The sequence below is a fragment of the Sceloporus occidentalis genome, unplaced genomic scaffold (genome assembly GCF_023333645.1).
Source record: "Sceloporus occidentalis isolate IW3139 unplaced genomic scaffold, rSceOcc1.0.p SCAF_8, whole genome shotgun sequence".
Lineage (NCBI taxonomy): Eukaryota > Metazoa > Chordata > Lepidosauria > Squamata > Phrynosomatidae > Sceloporus > Sceloporus occidentalis.
In genome coordinates this window covers 6,942,027-6,964,582 of record NW_028316988.1, presented here as the reverse complement: position 1 = coordinate 6,964,582, position 22,556 = coordinate 6,942,027, and the positions used below count along the sequence as shown (strand labels likewise).

The following is a 22,556-nucleotide window of genomic DNA, read 5'->3' as shown; positions in this document are numbered from 1 at the left end:
ATGCTACCAGCTTCTTTCTTTCAGTCAATCTCAATGGCGCTACAATATCCCCTTTGCATCCCATTACAATAGATACTACCTGAATCAGATTCCAGCTCTAGAGGGGGAAAATGATTCATACATCAGTAACTACAGCATTTTTGAGAGCTCTGACATGGCCACATTAAAATGCATTTCATTTATTTTGTTTAATGACCGATACGCCTCATTCTTCATCCCAGCGTTGTGTTGAAAAGAGGAAAAGGCAGGGCCCGATATAGGAAACCAGCAGGAAATTAAATGGTTCCCAATGGGATGATTAAAAAGAAATAGGCAGCGAAAAGCGCTTCCACAATGTTGAGAAAAATCACGAATGCACGTTCTCACTCGACTGCAGAGAAACCAGCAATGAAAAGTGGCATTTGGTCCAAAGCTCATTGCAGAAATAATCCATCTTGAGACCGCTTTAACTGTCTGGGGTCAATGTTAGGGAATCCTGGGAATTGTAGTTTTGCAAGACGTTTAGTCTTCCCTGTCGGAGAGCTCTGGTGTCCCAGGACTCCCTAGCACTGAGCCAGGGTTGTTAAAGCGGTCTCAAACTGGATTATTTCTGCAGTGTGTTTTGGAACTTCTTTTTACTAACCAAGGTTAAGGTAAAGAAGAGAAGAAAATCTTAAGAGGTGATATGATGGCCCTGTTTAAATATTTGAAGGGATGTCATATTGAGGAGGGAGCAAGCTTGTTTTCTGCTGCTGCAGAGAACAGGACCCGGAACAATGGATGCAAGCTACAGGAAAAGAGATTCCACCTAAACATTAGGAAGAATTTTGTGATAGTAGGATCTGTTTGATGAAATATGAAGTCCTTCCAGAATGGAGAATTGCAGTCTGGAAACATACATGGATGGGATGTCCCTGCCAAATCTGGGTATGTGTTCAACCTACAACAACAAAATCAATTCAAGGCATATCCAGAGGAGTGCCCCCAGAAGCTCATGGCTCCATCATATGAGTTTTATGCCATCCTTGTTCTAAAGGAACATAATAATATAGTTGCTAAGAGAGTGAGCAAAGTGGCAGATTGCAGCAAGAGAAAGCTGTTTCCCCTTTAACAGTCAACAACATCTGGATTTCTGTTCCGGAGCCAGAGGACAAAGAAGGTGGTGGCTGTTCATTCTCCCGCAAAGGAATGCATGCAAATACCTGTCGTATTAGCATGACTTACTGAGCACAGGTTTTGCAAGACAGTTTAAGAGAAGGCACATCTGCCAGGGATCGAGGAATCAGAGAGTGAGTGGAAACATTGGCAGAGAGTGGAAACGTCATGCAGAGAAGTTTTAGAGATTGTCAGCAGGACCTATCAGCAGCCACAAGATGTCCATTATGGTTGGAGGATCTCCTCTTCATCTGTCTTACTCGGACCCGGTCCAGGTTTTGGTGGACCTACCTGGCAAAGCACCCTCATCTTCTGCCCTACCTTATGCTGCCACCACCACCAAACACTTAGAATAATAGAACCACTGAGTTGGAAGAGACCCCCAAGGGCCATCCAAACCAACCCCATGCCATGCAGGAAGAGATAGTCAAAGCACCCCCATCCAGCCCCTGTTGAAAAACCTCCAAAGAAGAAGACTCCACCACACTCTGAGAAAATGTCTTCCACTGTTGGACAGCTTTTACTGTTCCTCTTAATGTTTAGGTGAAATCCCTTTTCTTGTAACTTGCATCCATTGCTCCGGGTCCTAGTCCCTAGAGCAGCAGAAAACAAGTTTGATCCATCCTCAGCATAACATCCTTTCAAATATTTAAGCATGGCCAAGCAACATTGGAGGGCAGTCAAAATGGCATGATCTTCCATGCATTTTCCACGTACGTATCTTAGAACAAGTCTACAAAAGCTTGTGCTTCCACTTCTTTGACACAGTTACTCCCAAAGATATCACAAGATCCCATTGCATCTTTCCTCCTTAGAGTTTGGCCCTATACAGACAGGCCAGCCTGTGGGTGGAGTCAGGGCGCAGCGCCCTGATGGGCATGCCCTAACTCTGCCCCCAAGGTGCCATGATGCTGCGCACCGCTCCAGACGGCAGGTGGCATCATGGTACACCTTCAGTGCTGCATCCGGATGATGCAGCAATGAAAGGGCACCATACAGCCATGCCGCCATAGCTATAGCACCCTTTGGAGGACACAAAAAGGAACTGCTTTTTGCGGCTCCTTTTTGCACCCCCAAAGGCCAGATCGGGGCCGCGGCATGAGATTGCCACAGCCCCGATCCTGCCAGGGGTGATCTGTATAGTCCCTTTGATAAGAGTGAACAGGAAACCATTGAAATAGGGGTCTGGAAGCAGGATACCCAGCCACCATCATAAAGCCTCATCTCTAGACAACTCGTGCCAGCTGTTCACCGATTTATGCCTTTGAATCTATGCCTACAATTCACGTCAGTGAAAGCTCCTGCTCCTCCAGGAAGCAAAAGGACTTCTGCATTTCTTGACATTGTGCAGAATAGCACAGCTAAGCAACCACAAAAAATGAATTCAAAAACGTTGCTGGAAAGCACTCCATTTAAAAACCGCTTGAATGGGACTCAAGGATGGGCCTCCCTTTGTGCGATGCCCCCATTAACTACACCATTAAGGTTTCGCCTGGTGCAGGGTCTTCTTGGAACAAACGCCATCGCCAATTAACCGCCCCTCAAAATGCCTTGGCTTCTTGAACTGTTACATAAACTGCTAAGTGCTATAGAAAAGAAAGAAGAGATTGGGGCAATGTGGAACTCGTTGTAAAGGGTTTAGAAGGAGAGGAGACGTCGAGTGGGAGGCCACTGAGTTAACACCCAAAAACTACTATAAAATGGGGCTGGGAAAGCTAAAACCCACGAGTGGCCAATATTTTTGAAAATACCGAAAAACCACAAAAGTGTGCAAGCTTTCAGGTTCGCCAGAACTCTTCCATCAGACCATGTAAGGAAAACAAAACAGATGTGTGTTGCAGCCACAACATCTGCAGTTAAACTCAGTCTCCCAAGATGGAGATTTCAGACTAAAGCTGCATCTCCGCTGCAGGAATAATGAAGTTTTGCACCACTTCTCTCACCTCCTCTTCGCTGTAGCAAGAGCAGAGTGCACAAAACAATGTCTTCCCTTAGGTAACGTGCCGAAAGACCACAGAGAGATCCTGTAGCACCTTTGAGACTGAGTCTATCACACGAAGGAGTTTATCTTGTGAATATCCCGGGGAAATCGCATGATTGCACGAAATGATTTCACAACTTTGCTCAAACCTCTGCTCTACATTGGCTCTATTATTGCATACAAGGATGAAATGCTAAAAGATTTACATCCCTACCAGAAGGTAGAGTCTGTTCCAGGATTGAAAAGTGGGAAACCTTCCCAAAGAGAATAGTGCAACAATGCGCAGGCAGCATGCTAGAGAGAGAGAGAACTTTCTTATCTCCTAGGCTGAGCTTTGGAGATGATAAAGGCGCAGCTGGAGTTTGCCAACTCTTTCTTATCTTCTACAGTCCATGAAAGAGAACATGATACAGGGCATACAACCAGTGGCAGGCTCACGCTAAGTCCAGACACACTTTGAGACCCAAGACTATGCGCTGCGCTTGGGATTGTTTGCATGATGTCTCACGTTTGCAGCGATAAGGCTGGAGCACCTCTAGTCTGGCCAAGATCAGTAGACTCTCCACTTACCTCAACCTTTGGTTCACCCCTTAAAACATGATTCACGGCAGCCCAGGAGGGAACTCAGTTGGCTTTGAGGAAAGAAGAAAAAGCCTCTAAAATAACAACACGTTCAGCTTCTCTGACTTTTAACTCCATAGGCATAAATCAAGTTAATGAGCTGAACACTTGGATAGGTCCTTCGTTTTTCTCTTCTCTGGGATACTTGACCGCACATAAATGAGCACAAAGTCTCAATAGTCATCTCTCACCATCCTAGGCAGTAAAAACAAAGAAGGCCTCATTCAGATAAATTGGTGTGCGATCCAAATCGATGGATCGATTCAACACCGGAGCGTGGTTCCCACTACACTTGCTCCGATCGCATTTTCTGTCATTTTCTATCATCAAAATAACCCACTCGTGGTTCGCATTCACGAATGAATCGATTCAAAACGGTTTGGCTCCGGCCAACCGAAGGGCAAATTTGAATCGATTCCGATCCGCTTCTGGTTCACCAATCGATTTGGTGAAAAAGACACGGGGGGAAAAATCAGTGTCAAAAAGACATGGGTTTAATGGGTCTGGAGCAAGGACCCCCGCTCATCGAATTGATTTAAGTGGGAACCAGGGTCGTTTGAACCGGTTCAACCCGAATTGCGATCCAGTTTAAAAGGTAGTGGGAATGAGGCCGAAGTAACTGTTGGCAGGCCTTTCATGACTTCCAAAATCTGCCACTCTTCCTAATGGTAGGGCTGGGCCTCCATATAGGTTTATTGGATTGAAGACTTGCATGCATGCACTATGGTACATCTCCAGACTAGCATTTGGAAGAAAAACAACAGGTGAGGATGGAAGGGAATCTATTCCCAAACATGCCTTGAGTACATTCCACCTCTCCCATTTCAATGTGTTTACCACTCTTTCTGGCCTTGCTCAATACAAGTCTAAACTTTGGCTCGCTTCCCCAATCCTCTCCTTCTCTGTGTCTGGCACCACATGTTTGCCAGCTATGAAACATCTAACTTTTGGCTGATGAACAATCACATAAAATGGGAGTTAAGCTATCTCCGCAAAGCTACGTATCTCCCTCACCTTCACCTTCCAGAACCCACCGCAGTCAAGAACCAAAAAAGGTGGGAGATGAAGCAAACCGACAAGAGCAAAGCTGGAAGAAAGTCCTTTTTTCGCCTCCTTCCGAATATGCTAGGAAGCTCCTAATGGCAAAACCAGTCAAGTTCCGATGTTGCAACATCATTAGAAAGCCAAGACTGCAACGGGAATAAAATACCACAAATCAATGCTCCAGTACAAATCATTCAGCATCGAAACCACAAGACAACAACATGAACTACACATGTGTAGAACACACTAAGGTGTGTTTGAAGTATATCCCTTGAGACACATGTCAAACTGCATTATCTCTACAATGTAGATTTACTCCTAGCTCAACAACACTCGGTGCGTTACACCACACTGGACATCATGCAACAACATTAACAAGAGACACTAAAATTGCAAGGAATAACCATCTTTCCCATGGCTTTGGGCCAACCGTTGCTCTCCCGGCCTCAGTTTTCCCATCTGTAAAATGGGAGCACTTTAGGGGGCAGAGCTATCTAGTGCCAGTTGTTCGGGAATCGAGGTGTAGAGAAGCAGAAGTGGAAAGCTCTGGTGGTCAGTTGGTTCCCCATTTGGTTGGACACTGGAAGTCCCAGTATGTTCAATGAATAGGTGAACTGTTCATTAGATCCTACCATTAAGTCTATGCTTAATCTTAATGTCCATGTCCCAGTAGTCGAAAGTGGCCCAGTCCCTTCCTGCCTCCTTTGCAGCAATGCATTTTGCATACCTCTGGCCGATAAATATTGCCATCTAAACCCAGCCATGAGTCCCCAGGTGCCAAACCCAGCTAACGTATGGAGAAGCATGGTAGTAAGAAAGAATAATATTTGCTCCAGGTTGGACTGGTTTGCAAACCTCAGCAAGCGGCAGCCTCACATACTGAGTTGCATTTTTCACTTTTAACATAAATATATTTATTTCTGCTCTCCTCTGGAATGGTTTTAATTGAAGAAGACCAAAAAAGGGGCAAAAATGCCGACCTTTTATTGAAGATGTAAGGAGGGAAAGGCAATGCAGGTGCAAATCCCACTGTTTTCTGCCATGGGGGGAAGTTCAGAGTTAGGAAAAGGTCAGATTCTGAAGGATCAGTAACTCAGGTCTCCGCAACATTCAGAAACGGCACTAAAATTGCAAGGGACAACCATCTCTCCCATGGCTTTGGTCTAACTGTTGCTCTCTTGAGCTCAGTTTTCCCCATCTGTAAAGTGGGAGTACTTTACAGATTGGATATATATATATATATATATATATATATATATATAATAATTGATTATTTTTTGGCCCGGTCTCTGTTCAGATTTTCTGGTTTTGGAGCATTGTGTCTGTTTTTAGTTTGACGAATACAGTACTGGTACCCTGATAACTCATGTGCAGATCCGTGTTTTGCATGGCAGTGCGCAATTCCCAAAGTGCAGAAGATTCTTAACCATGAGCCATCGTGTTGTGTCTGGCTCCGTTTGGACGATTTTACAGCCCTATTTAAAGATACAGGTGGAGGGGGAAAGATCTCACAGGTCTGGCATCTACCCACATCTGGTTCATAGTAATAGAAAGCAGAGACAGGGAAAGTTTGCAAGCATTTTGGATTTCGGAATGTGTTCATATTTTTTGGCAGTGTGTGCCTTCAAGTCGTCTCCAACTTATGGCACCCCTATCATGGGGTTTCCTTGGCAAGATTTGTTCAGAGGAGGCTCGCCATTGGCTTGCCCCAAGGTTGAGAGAGTGTGACATGCCCATGCTCACCCGTTATGTACATAATGAACTACCTTGCACATGAGACCCAAGTCAAAACATGGACTATGGAGCCACCGTGGGTACGAAAATCCATGGATGCTCAAGTCCCGTTAAATACAATGGCACAGTAACGTCGTCCCTTGTATAAAATGTTAAAATACACTGAATAATTTAAAGCCATGGATGGTTGAAGCCATGGATATGGAGGGCCAACTGTATATATTTCAAGGTGTGGATGGTTTTATTCCATGGATACGGAGGGCTATCCGTACGGTAAGAAAACACTCGCCTGCTTCATTCTCCTGTAAGAGAGGAATTGCAAAAGAGCTGAACTGCAAGTAAAAAAGAAACAGTCTGGTTTGATTTATGTGTCCTGAAAAGACACAATGGTTTCTCCACTCACAACAGGGGTTTCTTGTCCCAAAATGGTTGCTATCATGAGAGCATGAGGAGGCCTGTATTGCTCTTGCCAATGTCTGCTACACATATTTTGCATACATCCAAGCGTCGAGGAATTTTTCACAGTCTCCGTTTCGCACTGGATTGCCATTCGACACCCACAGTTTACATACCTTCCTCGCCATCACAGCTACATCTGTGATTAATGATAATGCTTCGTGCATATCTCATAAGGAATCTGAAGAACATGCGTTGCATTGGTTTGTTTTGCTGAAGACTAGGAGCATGCATTGCAGCGGTTGTTTTACTGGAGACTAAGAGCCAGCGTAGCATAGCGGCTTGAATGTTGGACTATGACTCCGGAGACCAGGGTCCGATTCCCAACTCCGCTATGGGGAACCTTGGACAAGTCACACCATCTCAGCCTCAGGGGAAGGCAAGGGCAAACCTCATCTGAACCAACCTTGCCAAGAAAACCCTATGGAATTTATCATAGGGGACTAATCCTGTGCATTTGTGGGTTGTTTTTCAGATGACGTTCGGGGTTAACCCAAACGGAAAGTTGCAAAACCCCGCATTTGCAGGGTGTTTTACATATGACGTTTGCGCGAAAGAGAAACAATGTGAAAATAACCTGAGCGCAAAGTCATCAAAACCAGCTCCTTTTCACTTTTGCTAAATTCTGAAAGTACGAAGGAGCTTTCCGTTCAGATTATTTTGGCATTACAGTGAACCTCGCCTTACGCAGGGATCCGTTCTGGACCCCCCGTGTAAGGCGAATTCCGCCTATGCTCGAGCATGAATGGGGCTTGTGTGTTCAGTGGTGCAGTGCTGCATGCATGCCATGGGTGTGTGCCCCATTCATCCAAATGGGACGCGCCACCCCTTGCGCCCTGTGCATTCCCATGCAGCTTGAGCACATACTCTCAAAGCCACATATATTGTGGGCACACTGTATTTTTCTTTCACCCCAATGCATCTGGATTTTAAAATCTCGTTTTTGTACAGGATTTTACCAATTTACCCTCCATGTGATATACTCCGATGATAGGATGGCCATGATCTTGAAGGCGCACAAAAACAACAGTTTGGTTCAATTTTAATGGCTTCTGATTCCGTCACGATACAAAACAAAGAGATTGTGCCAATATCAAACAGCAACAACAACTCTCTACGTCGCACTTAGTCCAAAGAACACACAACCAGTAAATGTCTCTGCTATTCAGCATAAGAGTCAGCCCTGGCTATATGCTGCAAAGAAACCCAATAGGCAACATTGGTTGCTGCATTTCTATTCCAAAGCATTTAGTTGCTTAATAGAGAAAGAATTCAAAGATATAGCCATCTTAGTCTGTAGAATCCGTATGCAGAGAGATCTTGTTGTACCTTTGAGACTCATTGCAAGAAAGAAGTTGCCAACTTCATTTCAGTGAGTCTCAAAGGTGCTACAAGATCTCTCTACATACTAATGGAGAAAGGAAAAGGATGATACAACAGGAAAGGGAAAGTTTGGTATTGTACCAAAGGTGGAGGGATAGTGAAAATAGAGAACATATGAATAGAATATACAGGAGATGGGGGGGAAAGGAAGAGATGGATGAGAAAGAAATGTGGATAATGCAAGGAGGAGAATGAAGAAGGAAGAAAGATCAACAGAACAGCAACAACAAGGAGAATGTGATAAAAGGAAAGGTTATAAAATGACATTAGTGATAATGTGTTCAATAATAATGAGACGGAAGTGCTAACTGATGTTTGTAGTAGAAGTAGAATGTAAATATCCATTGTGTCTAAATACACTCCTCCCTCCACATTTGCGGCTTTGATTTTTATGAATTTGATCATTCATGGATTTTATTAATATGTTCTCTCTAGGAATATCTGGGTCCTCCAGCGCAACTCTATGGTCAACCTTAACCAAAAGTCACACTGAAGGACCCAGAGATGCCTAGAGAGAACACTCTGCTTGGCATTTGTAGCTCCTCCAGTGCAACTCTATGGTCAGTGTCTGGAAGATTCCTAGAGAGGTGTCCTCTCACATAAAACCATAGTGTTTTTGTTATTTGCGGGTCTTCTACATTCGCAGGGGTCCTGTGCCCCTATCCCAGCGAATGTAATGGGGAGGGAAGCATTTAGTTGCCGTGTGGCATTGTGCATCTCCACGTGTGGCACTTCAACTCTTTTTGTGACACATAAAAAGATGCAGAGACTATTTTGCCAGGAAGGCAAGGAGCAAAGTCATGGGGCCTTTCACCTCTCCTTTACTCACAAACCCCGAGGGCCCAGAGACGTTGCTTTCTTGGCCGCATCCGCTCCTCTGCCCGGTGGGGTATCTGAGCAAGTCAATGTAAAGCCAGCTTGAACACATAATAGACCCTGGGAAGCTGTGTTTGCATTGGGGACCGTATTCCAACCGCAAAACCCATAAGCTCATTGCAGCGCCATGGGGAGTGTGCCGTCAAATAAGACAGAACGGCTGGCCTCCCGACTAAAGAGGCTCTTTGTTTTTTGGGGAGGAGGAGGAAGAGGAGAGAAGGGAATTATATTTGTAGAAAGAAACCTAAACCTGGCCGTCTTGCCGAGAACCAGAACGAGAAAAGGCAGCTCATTCTTGGGGCCTCTCCAGATGGTTCTTTCAGTCCCATGTCAGGAATAAACTCTTCTAGAACATGGACACATAGTCCGAAAAACCCACAAAAATCTATGGATGCCAGCCATGAAAGCCTTCAACTTCACATTAAATCATGACGCCTTTTCCCTCCGCTTTATGCGCTGTGTGCCTTTGAGTCGCTTCCGACTTATGCTGACTTTGTTTCTTAGCAAGACTTTGTTCAGAGGAGGTTTATCATTTTCACCCTCCATCGGTTACAATGCTCTCTAGACCGCAAACACTTTGGCCACAGACCTGCGGTCTTGTTTGTTGCATTTCTAACTTAACACATCCATGGATAACGCTGTTGTGTTATGGCTGTGGCCAACCAGCCAACGCTCGACACTCGGAGCGACGTTTCGCAGGAACCCAGTCCAAGGGAGGGTTAACACATTTATAAAATCAGCCGCAACAACCTGGAGGATGTCACTTGTATTTGAACAGCAAGGGAAATCAGTTATATCTGTCTCCGAGATTTAAGCAGATCCATGATAAGAAAGCATGTTGCTTTTTGGCTCCTTCTGCAACTGTTATTTTGCATTCTTGGCCAATCCAAAAAAGAAAGAGTTTGTATCTCCTCCAGAAAGCAGAGTAACTACAACTATCTCACATTCAACCACTACACAGGGTGCACACACACACACATGTATATATATACACACATGTTCTGTATCTAAATATGTGCATTTTTCTCCCTCTCGCTCCATCCAACATTTCCTTTCCTCGGGGAAGCTTTTGTATAGCCAAGACTATTAGTTGCAAGGGATTCTGGGCTCTGGCTTGGCCTCTTAGGCCTCATTGCCGCCTGCATCGGCCAAAATGCAAAAACAAAGGCAAAAATACACATTAGAGCAGCTGCGGAGGAAGGGATAAGCGCAGTGCAAAGCACTTGCTTTGCATGCAAAAGGACCCAGATTCGGCTCTTGGCATCGCCAGAAATGGCAAGGAAAACATGTATTTGAGCCCCTGGTGAATCATTATTATTATTGTTATTATTATTATATGTATTTATATAAATATATATCACTGCCAAAGAAGGAGAAGGGGATTTATTTATACTTCCCACCTCTCCTTATGCATCGAGGCGGGATTACAACATTAATAAAAATACAAACACACAATGAAAAGCTGCATGAACCAAATGATACAGACAAGACTGAGCATCTGTATCAATGTGTGAATTAATAAAAGGCAAGATAATCAAAAGATCTTATGAAAAGTGACCAAGGGAGTTGGGTTTGCTTAGCTTGGAGAAGGGAAGACGGATGGTGCACTGTGGGATGTGTAGTTTGGTGAGGCACCGGCACTCTTTGGCAGGGAAGACTAAAGCGTCTGCAGAACTACAAATCCCAGGATTCCCTAGGCTGGAGCTACACTAGTGTCAACCTGCATTATAGTGAGCTTGTGTAAATAAGCATTCAAGTATGAAGTCGAAGGCTTTCATGACCGGCATGCATAGGTTTTTTTTTGTGGGTCTTTTGGGCTATCTGGCCATGATCTGGAAGAGTTTGTTCCTGATGTTTCGCCAGCATCTGTGGCTGGCATCTTCAGAGAATGCTGGCATGGAAGAGAGTGGTGTGTGTGTGTCTGTGTGTGTGCGCGCACGCACACGCACACACACACAGTATGACCCTGAGTAGGGAGGAATGGTTTCCATGTGTGTATTGCCATTCAAGAACAGAAGAATACACAGATTAACATGGAAAGCACTCCTCCCTACCCAGGGTCACACAGTGTGTGTGTGTGTGCATGTGCGCACACACAGAGACACAGTGGACCCTCACCTTACGCGGGGGATCTATTCCAGACCCCCCCCCACGTAAGGCGAATTCCACCTATGCTTGAGCCCCATTCACTTGAATGGGGCTTGTGTGGACGGTGGCACAGCGGCACGTGCACCATGGGCTCATGCCCCATTCATCTGAATGGGACGCATCGCCCCTTACACCCCATGCGCTCTTGCGTGGCTTGAGCACATAAACTCAAAGCCGCGTATAACGCGGGTGCACTGTACACACACGCTGTGTGACCCTGGGTAGGGAGGAGTGCTTTCCATGTTATACCCAACTCTCTTCCATGCCAGCATTCTCTTCCATGCCAGCCGTGAATGCTGGTGAAATGTCAGGAATAAACTTTTCTAGAACCTGGTCTCATAGCCCAAATAACCCACAAGAAACTATAGGCATTCAGTACTTCCTCACGCACTGCTTTCCTCAGCAATGCAACAATGGTTGTCTTGGGCACGGTTCCTCTCCTTTCCAATGAACCACCCTTGGTCCTCCAGACGATTCGGACTTCAGCTGCCATAATTCCTGGCTGTCGGCAAAGCTGGCTGGGGCTCCTGGGAGCTGAAGCCCAAAACAAATGGAAGGCCAAAGGTTGGGAACCATAGCTGTAGAGTGGAGAGTCCCAAACTTTGCTCATCCAAGTATTTTGGGAACCACTGGTCTACTAGTGACATAGTACCGGATTCATTACAGTAGTTTATTACAGTACAGTAGGCCCGCGCCATATGTGGGTGCACTATACGCGGCTTTCAGCTTACGTTGAAGCTGCACTGGAATACAATGAATGGTGCATGCACCGCTGCACCCAAGCCCCATTATAGTCAATGGGGCTCAAACATACGCCTTATTCACCATACACGGGGGGGGGGGGGGGGGGGGAATCTGGATTGTAAGGCAAGGGTCCACTGTAACATGTAAAATGGTAGCACTTAGTCTGGACCTCCCCCCCTTCCCAAAATCCTGGCTACGTCCCTGGATCTATAGCGGTGTAATACGGTTATACAGTCCGCCTTTCTCTTACGCGGAGGATCCGTTCAGCGTAAGAGAAAAAAGTTTGGCAAGATATTTAGCCGTCTCTCGCGGAGCACTCTGGTGCCACCACAAACTACAGACCCCAGGATTCAATAGCATGCAGCCGCAGCAGTTAAAACGGTGTCAAACTGCTTGATTTCGGCAGGCTTTGGATGGAGCTTGGGGGTGAAAAGGGGGCTTCAATACGGATGGAAGGGATGGATTCATTCGACTCACCATACTGGCAGCAGGGCCCTTTGAAACCTGAAGGGCAGTGGCAGACCTGGGATGATCCTTCCATACATTTTCCTCCGTTAAAACACACGCCGTAGTTGCAGATGGCTGCAAATGGAGCAAAGAGAAAGGTACGTTTAGATGGCAATATTTATAGGCAGGAGGTATTAAACATCCTCCGGGTTCAAGGAGTATACAGTTTGTCTCTTGATGAATTCTGGGCTTTATTACTTCCAGACTACGAAAAAGAAGAAACCAATTCTGGTGATATTTCGCTAACCGGAAATGTTCATAAATGAGAGCATCTATTGATCAAGCCTTTATTTTACTTTTATGTTCAATTATTCAGATTTTTAAAGAACGCAATGCTTGATCAATGAATGCTTTCTGACACAGACAGACAACAGTCCAATCCACACTGCGGAAATAATCCAGTTTGACGCTGCTTTAACTGCCATGGCTCAGTGCTATGGAATCCTGGGGATTGTAGTTTGTTGTGGCACCAGAGTTTCAATGCGGTGAAATTCAGGGAGTTGTAGTTTTGCGAGGCATTGAGCCTTCTCCGTCAAAGGAGGCCCAATGTCTCACAAAACTACGACTCCCAGAATTTCACAGCATTGAACCGGGGCAATGAAAGTGGCGTCAAACTGGATTATTTCGGCAGTGTGGACCATAGTACCCAGCTTGTTGGAGGTGAGTAGCTTACAATTGTAAACCGCTTAGTGAAGTATTAAGTGGTATACAAATGAAGCAGCTATTGCTATTAGCTATTCTGGCTGGAACTTTCTTTTAACAGCAATTTTATTAAATCGAGCCAAGAATTAAAATACAGTAGTTGCGTTTTATTCATTCGTTCATTCGTTCATTTGGCTGTGTCTCTTGTACTGCAGTATAACTGTACATGTTGTCGTTTTGTGTCTTCCAGTCATTTCTGACTTATGGAGACATTAAGGTGAACCTATCATGGGGTTTTCATGGCAAGATTTGTTCAGAAGTGGTTTGCCATTGCCTTCCTCTGAAGCTGAGAGTATGTAACTTGTCCAACGTTATTCTGTAGGTTTCATGGCTGAGCTGGGAATCGATCTCAGGTCTCCAAAGTCTTAGTCCAACAGTCAAACCACTATGCCCCCCTCCGTCTCTCTCTCTCTCTCTCTCTCTCTCCCTCTCTCTCTCTCTCTCTCTCTCTCTCCCTCTCTCTCTCTCTCTCTCTCTATATATATATATATATATATATGGAAGACCACTAAACCACAACGGCCCCCAAGTTCAGTGCAAGACTTAATGTATGAGATGCTTTCCAACACTTCAAGCAAAAATTAATTCCACTTGCATTAATGCATTCTGGCGTGGAACAAAAAGCAATAGATTCTCCCTCTGATAAACTGCATAGTACTTCTAGCAAAGATCTGATGCAAACCCATAAACACGCGCATTGTTGGGTTTTTATCAATCCGCCATCAATTGTGACCCCCGTTAATAGAGGACCGACTCCGCTATGACTTAAATTTCCTGCCATTCTTTTGCATGGCATGGGAGTTAGAGAGAGATTGCATTTTAATTTTCAGGGGGGGGGGGCGGGGGGAAATGAAGGAGAGACAGTAGGAGCAGAGGCCATTATTTGCATGCATAACGGGTCCAAGGTTCGAGTCCTGGCATCTCCAGGGAAAGACCTTCCTCTGATGCCATGGATAAATAGTGGCACTCAGAGAAAACAGCACTGGGGGAACATAGGTGACACAATGTTCCTTTGGAAAAATAGGGATAGAAACAGCTATGGAGACAGCATAGGGGTGAAGGAGCTCCATGAATGTGGAAGAAACACACATAAAAATAAGACTATTCTTTTTACCTAAGGGAACACCTCTCTAGGAAACTCCAGTTCCTCCAGTGCAACTCTATGGTCAACATTTGCCAGAGGTTGATCATAGATTCGTGCTGGAGGACCTACAAATGCCTATGCACACCCCTCTCTCCCTTCGCCCTCATCTTAAATCCCACCACAACTTGCATCAGAACCCTATGGCTACCTTGAACTTTGGCTGCATCGGAAGAGCACTTGATCTCTTCCATTAGCTCTGCTTAAACTATAGCTGACGTTTCTTTAGATGCGTCCCTATCAGTGGGTAGTTGTCCAGACAAAGGAAGCTTTCAGCCAACACTGTAATGAGACAGTGTTGAAAAGTGCCTTCAGAAATCCAGCTGAGATACTATCTTAAAGAGGAGGAGGCACTCCCTGGTCTTTCTGGAACCACATCAGACACCAGTGGCAGAGTTGCATGTTTCGTTTGTGTTCAGTTAATTCGGCTTGCCTATAATCTACCAAAAGACGGCAGCGCATGAGTAGCTGCTGAGTATGTACCATGTTGCAGACTAGATGTGCCCACCAAATGGATGTATCAGAGGCAGAACAGATCCCCCGTGACAAACTGTAAAATAAAGGATGGCCACAAAATGGTGAAGGCCTTGGAAACCATGCCTTATGAGTGAAGACATAGGGAGCTGGGAATGCTTAAGCTGGAGAAGAGACAGTTAAGAGATGATCTGATAGCCCTGTTTAAGTATTTGAAGGGATGTCATATTGAGGAGGGAGCAAGCTTGTTTTCTGCTGCTCCAGAGACTAGGACACAATGGAGCAATGGATGCAAGCTCCAGGAAAAGAGATTCCAGCTCAACATTAGGAGGAACTTCCTGACAATGAGGGCTGTTCGATGGTGGAACACATTCCCTTGGAGAGTGGTGAAGATCTTTAAACAGAGGCTGGTTGGCCATCCGCCGGGTATGCTTTGATTAAGAGTTCCTGCATGGCAGAATAGGTTTGGACTGGAGGGCCCTTGAGGTCTCTTCCAACTCTAAGATTCTGTGCAGTAATGTCTTAACAACACTGGCCAGTCTCAACAGCAGTGGCCACAGTGGAGTATGTTGGGATGATGCATTTGCACACCATCTGGAGGACCACATTAGAATCATAGAGTTGGAAGAGACCGCTAGGGCCATCCAGTTCAACCCCATTCTGCCATGCAGGAATTCTCAATCAAAGCATCCCCAACAGAAGGCCATCCAGGCTCTACTTAAAGACCTTCAAGGAAGGAGACTCCACTACACTCCAAGGAAGGAATGTGTTTCACTATCAAACAGCTCTTACTCTCAGGACGTTCCTCCTAACGTTGAGCTGGAATCTCTTTTCCTGGAGCTTGCATCCATTGTTTTGTGTTCTGTTCTCTGGAGCAGCAGAAAACAAGCTTGCTCCCTCCTCAATGTGACATCCCTTCAAATGTTTAAACAGGGCTCTCATATCACCTCTTAACCTTCTCTTCCATCCCTGTTTGAGCCTTCTCTCAAACTGCCTTATCCAAATGGTTCCAACAGCAAACAGGGTAAAAGGGTGCAGCAACACGGAGGGGACAGAAACCAGCGCGCCTGCAAAAAGCATTGGACCGGGACGTTTATGAGGTGTGAGTTGACAACCAGGGAGGAGGTTATGAGTCCAGCAGACACAATCACACACGATGGAAGGGAGCAGCTAGGAAATCCAGTCTTCCACAAGATCTTTAATGGATCTCTGCGGAGCTGTTAAAAGAGCCCAGGCCTGATGCTTTCGTGCCTTTTCCTTTGACAGCCTGTTTTCCATGGAAACATTTCCATCCCTTTTCCAGCTTTCCTTTTGCAGGAAAGAAGAAACTCAGAAACTGATCTGATAGCGCCCAGACAAACAAAAAGTGGAGGTGCGTCTCCATTGATATCTTCCTGGGCCTGACTTCTTTGGCACCAGAGGCAGAAATGACATGGAAAGAATAGGGATATGTTCCCACGGCTACACCAGAAAAAAAGATGTGCAGCTTGGTACATGTTTCGGCAGACTTGCTATTCGGAAATAAAGACATGCACATGTGGAATGAAAGAAAACAGGTCAGGTAAGCATGGCGTGTGTAAAGAAAAACAAATTGCAGCCAGGGATCGCTCTTTTCCCCTTTTACCAGCCTCCACTTTTCTAACCATTTCCATTTTAGTGTCCAAACCTATAGCTATACCACTGCCTAAGTGGCTTCGTCCTAAAATGACAGACCTGTTCATGACAGACCTGAGCAATTATTATTCTCTGCTCCGTACTCACAAGGTGAATGTGAGCCAACAGTGCGATGCAGCAGCTAAAAAGGCCAATGTGATTTTAGGCTGCATCAACAGAAGTACATCTAGATCAAGCGAAGTCACAGGGCCAATCTATTCTGCTTTGGTCAAGTCCCCCTGGAATATTATGTCCAGTTCTGGGCACCACAATTTACAAAGGATGTTGAGAAACTGGAGCCATGTGTCCAAAGGAAGGCGACTAAAATGGTGAAAGGTCTGAAAACCATGCCCTATGAGGAACGGCTTAGGAAACTGGGGATGTTTAGCCTGGGGAAGAGAAGGTTAAAAGGGGATATGAAAGTCTTGTTTAAATATTTGAAGGGATGTCATATTGAGGAGGGAGCAAGCTTGTTTTCTGCTGCTCCAGAGAATAGGACCCAGAGCAATGGATGCAAGCTCCAGGAAAAGAGATTCCAGCTCAACATTAGAGGGAACATCCTGACAGTAAGAGACGTTTTACTCTGGAAGATCCTCCTTTGGAGATTGTTGTGGAGTCTCTTTCTTTGGAGGTCTTTAGAGGCTGGATGGCCATCTGTCAGGGATGCTTTGATAGAGAGTTCCTGCATGGCAGAATGGGGTTGGACTGGATGGCCCTTTTTGGGGTCTCTTCCAACTCTACGATTTTATGGTTCTACCTCTTTCAAAACCTTCTCACCGCAAATAATACATTTCCTCCCTCTGATGATCAGGGTTCATTATTCCAGTGACAAATTGAGATTCTTTCTCTGGGCGTCTCTCTCTTCCCTATCATTCTTTTGCCTTCCTGAACGGAAATATACATTTCCTCTACAGGAAACACTGTCCAGCAATTTTTTCCCCCCACCTTTTCTTCTTCTGGGTTCAGATGCGGCCATTAGCTGTCAGTTGCCCTTTGCGTTTGCTCAACAAATGCATCTTTGCTTTGGCTGGGTAGACTGGGCATTTTTAAAAACGGAAGTCCCAAGCTTCAGGGTGGCATCAGGGTGTCTACTCCTGGTTGCAAACTAGGGCTCAACCCAGTAAAAACTGAAGTTATTGCAAACTCAACAGTAAAACCAAATGTGGGCTGGAGGTCTTTGGGCAGAGGATGGGTGACCATCCCAAAAGGGATGCTCTAGATTGGAATGTCCTATATCAACCAAACTGTTGACCTAGAATCGATGGTTGGTAACATAGAATCATAGAGCTGGAAGAGACTGCAACGGCCATCCAGCCCAACCTTATTCTGCTATGCAGGAAGTCCCAATCAAAGCATCCCCGACAGATGGCCATCCAGCCTCCATTTAAAGACCTCCAAGGAAGGAGACTCCACCAAAATCTCCGAGGAAGGAGTGTGTCCCACTGTCGAACAGCCCTTACTGTCAGGACGTTCTTCCTAATGTTGAGCTGGAATCTCTTTTTCTGGAGCTTGCATCCATTGCTCTGGGTCCTTTTCTCTGGAGCAGCAGAAAACAAGCTTGCTCGCTCCTCAATATGACGTCCCTTCAAATATTTAAGCAGGGCTATCATATCACCTCTTAACCTTCTCTTCTCCAGGCTAAACATCCCCAGCTCTTTTAGTCTTTCCTCAAAAGGTATGGTTTCCATCCTTCTTGAATTGTGATGTTCAAAACTGGACACTGTATTCCAGGTGATGTCTGGCCCAAGCTTCCCTGTATTGTGCCTGGTTTATAAAGGGGGAAATGAAAGATTTAAAGCTGAAGTGCTACCCTTTGCATCTTCAGCATCAAATTCTGGTAGCAAAATGAACAGAAACAACAGCAGGGCCCCCACAGAAAAAGGAACAGCTGCATGAAGTTGTATCCAACCTGTGGGCCACATATGTCCCATAAAGGCCCCTCTAGCTCTCTGACTCCAGGCGTCAGAGAGAGATGTCGAACTTTTGACATGTATCTGGCAGGACCCTGACTACAACTCAGCATCCACCTTCCACAAAAGACTATGACCTCGGAGAAGCTGACTTCGGATGGCTCTTCCGCACATCGGTGACTGCGGTAATGACATCAGCAAACAGATGTGGAGAACTGGCAATGTTGCCGGTCCGTCTGCAGGATGTCGGATGCGCATGATTGTGCAGCATGGACACCTGGTGCATGGTCTAGAGATCCCCTCTCTCTGGAGGGACTGGGGGAATGTAAGAAAACACAAAGCCGGCAGAGCATAAAGTCAAATTAGACACTTCCCCAGTGGTTTGAGCATTTCCACGAACAGCCACAGACATTGTGAATAATGTCTGCAACAGACTTCCTGCAACATTCTCAGAACATATTCTTGTTTCAGATAGGACTTTTAAGACAACTGGTTTTGGAATCATTGAATCATGGAGCTGGAATATACCTTAAAGGGCCATCCAGTCCAACCCCGTTCTGCCATGCAAGAACTCACAATCCAAGCATCCCCGACAGATGGCCATTCAGCCTCTGTTTAGATACCTCCAAAAACGGAGACTCCAAAGCACTCCAAGGTTGCACTTTCATCTCTTTCCCTATAGTTTGGATCCATTGTTCCAGGTCCTATTCTCTGGAGCAGCAGAAAACAAGCTTGCTTCATCCTCAATGTGACACCCCTTCAAATATTTAAACAGGGCTATCATATCACCTCTTAGCCATCTCTTGAATCCGTGGATGCTTGAATCCATGGATAAAGAATCCGTGGATCCAGCAGACCGACTGTATTTTTGAATGCATTGCTTCCTTCAAGTGGAAAATTAGTGGTAAATTGCATTCCTAAACAGGGAACCTCTCCAGTTTAGGAAGGATCTACTTACGATAAAGGCACCCTGAGTTCTCATTGAGTTGGGACCATCCAGGACAGCAACGGTACACCGTCTGGTACTGCGTGGTGTAAATCTGCCTGTTGTCCATATAATACACCACCCTGGAAAAGAGAAAATGCAGAGTTAGACTAGCAGCGTAAGGAAACAACTGCAATGGAAAATCATAGGGAAATTGCAAGACTGTCGAGGGCTGCATCCACATTGCAGAATTAATGCAGTTTGACACTGCTTTAACTGCCATGGCTCCCTCCTATGGAATACTTGGGCCCCATTCCCACTCCATAATAAACCGGTTTGCAAACCAGTTTGAAGTGGTTTAAATGGTCCTTGTTTGTACTTGTGCCGAATCCCTGGCACTAGACCCATTTAAAGTGCTTCTTCTGGATCCACTAAATTCCATGCGTCTTTTGCGATAAATCGATTCAGCGAATGGGTTGCAGATCGGAATGGGTTCCCGTGGCGCGGAGGTGAGGTGACTCCATGTTAAACCGATCCATCACTGAATGCAAATGCGAAGTGGATTAAACTGAAATGGGTAGATAAATCAAAGGCTCAAACAGTGTGAATGTCTATTCAGAGCTAAATCGCCTCACCAATTCGATTCCAAAAACAATTTATTTTGTAGCGATAATGAAGCCTTGGATTTGTAATTTGTTCCAGGTCTCTCCGACAGAGAAAGCAAAACATCTCACAAAACTAAAACAAAGGACAACCCAGATTATTTCTGCAGTGCGGATGCAGCAAAAGCATCAACATCAACTCGTCTAACAAAGTTCTAGCTAACCAAATAAAGACAGCACACCATGAGAAAGGTTCGGTTTTTCTTTCCTTCCCGGTGAATGGATTTGCCAGACTTTTTCTTGCGCACACAAAAAGAACTCAAAGCTAGAATCTGCAATAATAATTTATCCATTTGGATGAACGTTAAAAGCATGTAAGAAAGTAACTGAACTCCAGATGCATCTGGGAAAGCGATACCCAGACATTAGACAGCAAAATAGCTCAAAAAGTGGCCCAAACCCATCTTACAATGCCGCTCTCTCTTAGCCATGCTCTGCGCAAAGTATACTGATGTTAAAAACAGTGCCTGTTTTTAACATTGGTGCAAATCAGCTTTTGAAACAGGCAAGCGAACATGAACGATTGAGCAGACAACCCAGCGCAAACCAAAGCCACCATTATATCATCCGCATACATTGCTACATGGAAAAAAAGAAGGTACAAATTTATTTAGAACCAGACCATTATTCAACAGTTTTATGGTTGGTCTTCTTTGTCAAGTCTTAAATCGCTTTTCTTTTATTATTCCGCTACAGGTTCAAGAGAGCCAGCGCCTTTCCTCCTACCTTTGTCTGTCATTGAAAATGGCATTCCCAGAATTCCATAGCATGGGGCCGTGGCAGTTAAAGCTGAGCCAAAGCTGGCAAAGATGCCTGAATTGATCTTTCGGTTGAGTTTATCACACTAGTGAAACCCTGCTCAAAAATGGGATTTAAGCTAGATTTCAATTAGAAAAAACAGCAAATGCGGGAAGTTTATCGGAAATTCCATTTTTCTCCCTTTTGCCTTCGCTTTCACTTCGCGTTATTTCACCTTTGCAGGAATTTGGTGTGATAAACCTCCCACATTTGCGGGGTTTAAAATTTAAATCTAGTTTTAAGCGGGATTTTGCTAACGTGATAAACTCCTAGGAGTGCTTTTAGCTTTGGTTTGGTCACCTGGTTGTTGTTGACGTTGTTGTTGTTGTGTGCCTCCAAGTCATTTTTGATCTGTGTTGTGTGTCTTTGAGTTGTTTTCAATTTACAGCAACCCCAGATGTCTCTATCATGGGTTTTTCTTGGCATGTTTCTGCAGAGGGCATTTGCCATGGCCATCCTCTGGGGCTGAGAGAGTGTCACCCAGTGGGTTTCCATGACTGAGCTGGGATTCGAACCCCGATCTCCAGAGTCCAATAATCAAACCATTACATCACACCAGCTCTATATTTATTGCTTTATTTATTTTGATTTACGGGGCCTATCTTAGGGCTTTTCTTGGCATGTTTCTTCAGAGGGGGTTTGCCATAGCCATAAACAGAGGCTGGGGCCCCATTCCCACTTACAAATAAATCGGTGTGCAATCCGAATCAATGGATCAATTAGACAGTGGAGCATGCTTCCCACTACATTTGCCCTGGACGCATTTTTTCCCTTTGAAATAATCCACTTATGGTTCACATTCATGCCTGAATCAATTCAAAATGGATCCGCTCCAGCCGGCCGAAGAGCAAATGTAAATCGATTCCGATCTGCTTCTGGTTCACACTTGCGCAGAAAAAAATCAGCGTCAAAAAGACGCGGGTTCAATGGGTCTGGAGCATGGGCCCCCTCTTGGAATCACTTCGGTGTTTTGATTTAAGTGGGAACCAGGGTCATTTGAATCGGTTCAAACCGAATTACGATCCGGTGTAAAAGATAGTGGGAATGAGGCCTGGGTGGCCATCTGTCGGGGATGCTCTGATGGTGTCCCTGCATAACACAAGGGGCTGGACTGGATGGCCCTTGGGGTCTCTTCCAATTCCAGGATTCCATGATCTATGAACTGGTCACCTCACCGCTAGACCCACAAGCTTTGCATTTCTATAGCTATTTGCACAGTCTGGTTATAAAGGTCCTTCTTGGGCGGCAGTTCACTCCATGCATCTGAGGAAACCGACCCAAGTCTATGAAAGCTTGTCCTATAACATCTTTTTGCTCAGTCTCAAAGGTGCGACAAGATCTCTTTGCATGCTGTTATTGCAGACTAGAATCATCGAACCATAGAGTTGGAAGAGACCAGAAGGACCATCCAGTCCAAGCTCCTGCCATGCAGGAACTCTCAATCAAAAGACCCCTGACAGATGGCCATTCAGCCTCTGTTTAAAGACCTCCAAAGAAGGAGACAGCACCTTACATTTCTCCGTGTTGAATTGCATTTTGTTAGCTTTGGCCCAATACAGCTACATCTCTAAGTAAGATACTGGTCTAGCAGAGTACTATGCCACTGAACAGCAAAACACTCCTCACTCCATCTGTACCCAGAAAACTAAGTTGGACGGAATGA

At 45.2% G+C, this 22,556-nt stretch overlaps 1 protein-coding gene across 1 annotated transcript in view; it reads right to left on the bottom strand.

Annotated features, from left to right (window-relative positions):
- Positions 1-22,556, bottom strand: part of LOC149307747 (uncharacterized) — a 141,175-nt gene that overhangs the window by 106,260 nt on the left and 12,359 nt on the right. The window contains exons 3-4 of the mRNA XM_089536802.1: positions 19,467-19,576; positions 12,599-12,703 (exon numbers count right to left, since the gene is read on the bottom strand). Of these exons, the coding sequence (XP_089392928.1) occupies positions 12,599-12,703; positions 19,467-19,576 (215 nt within the window). The remainder of the gene's footprint in view (positions 1-12,598; positions 12,704-19,466; positions 19,577-22,556) is intronic.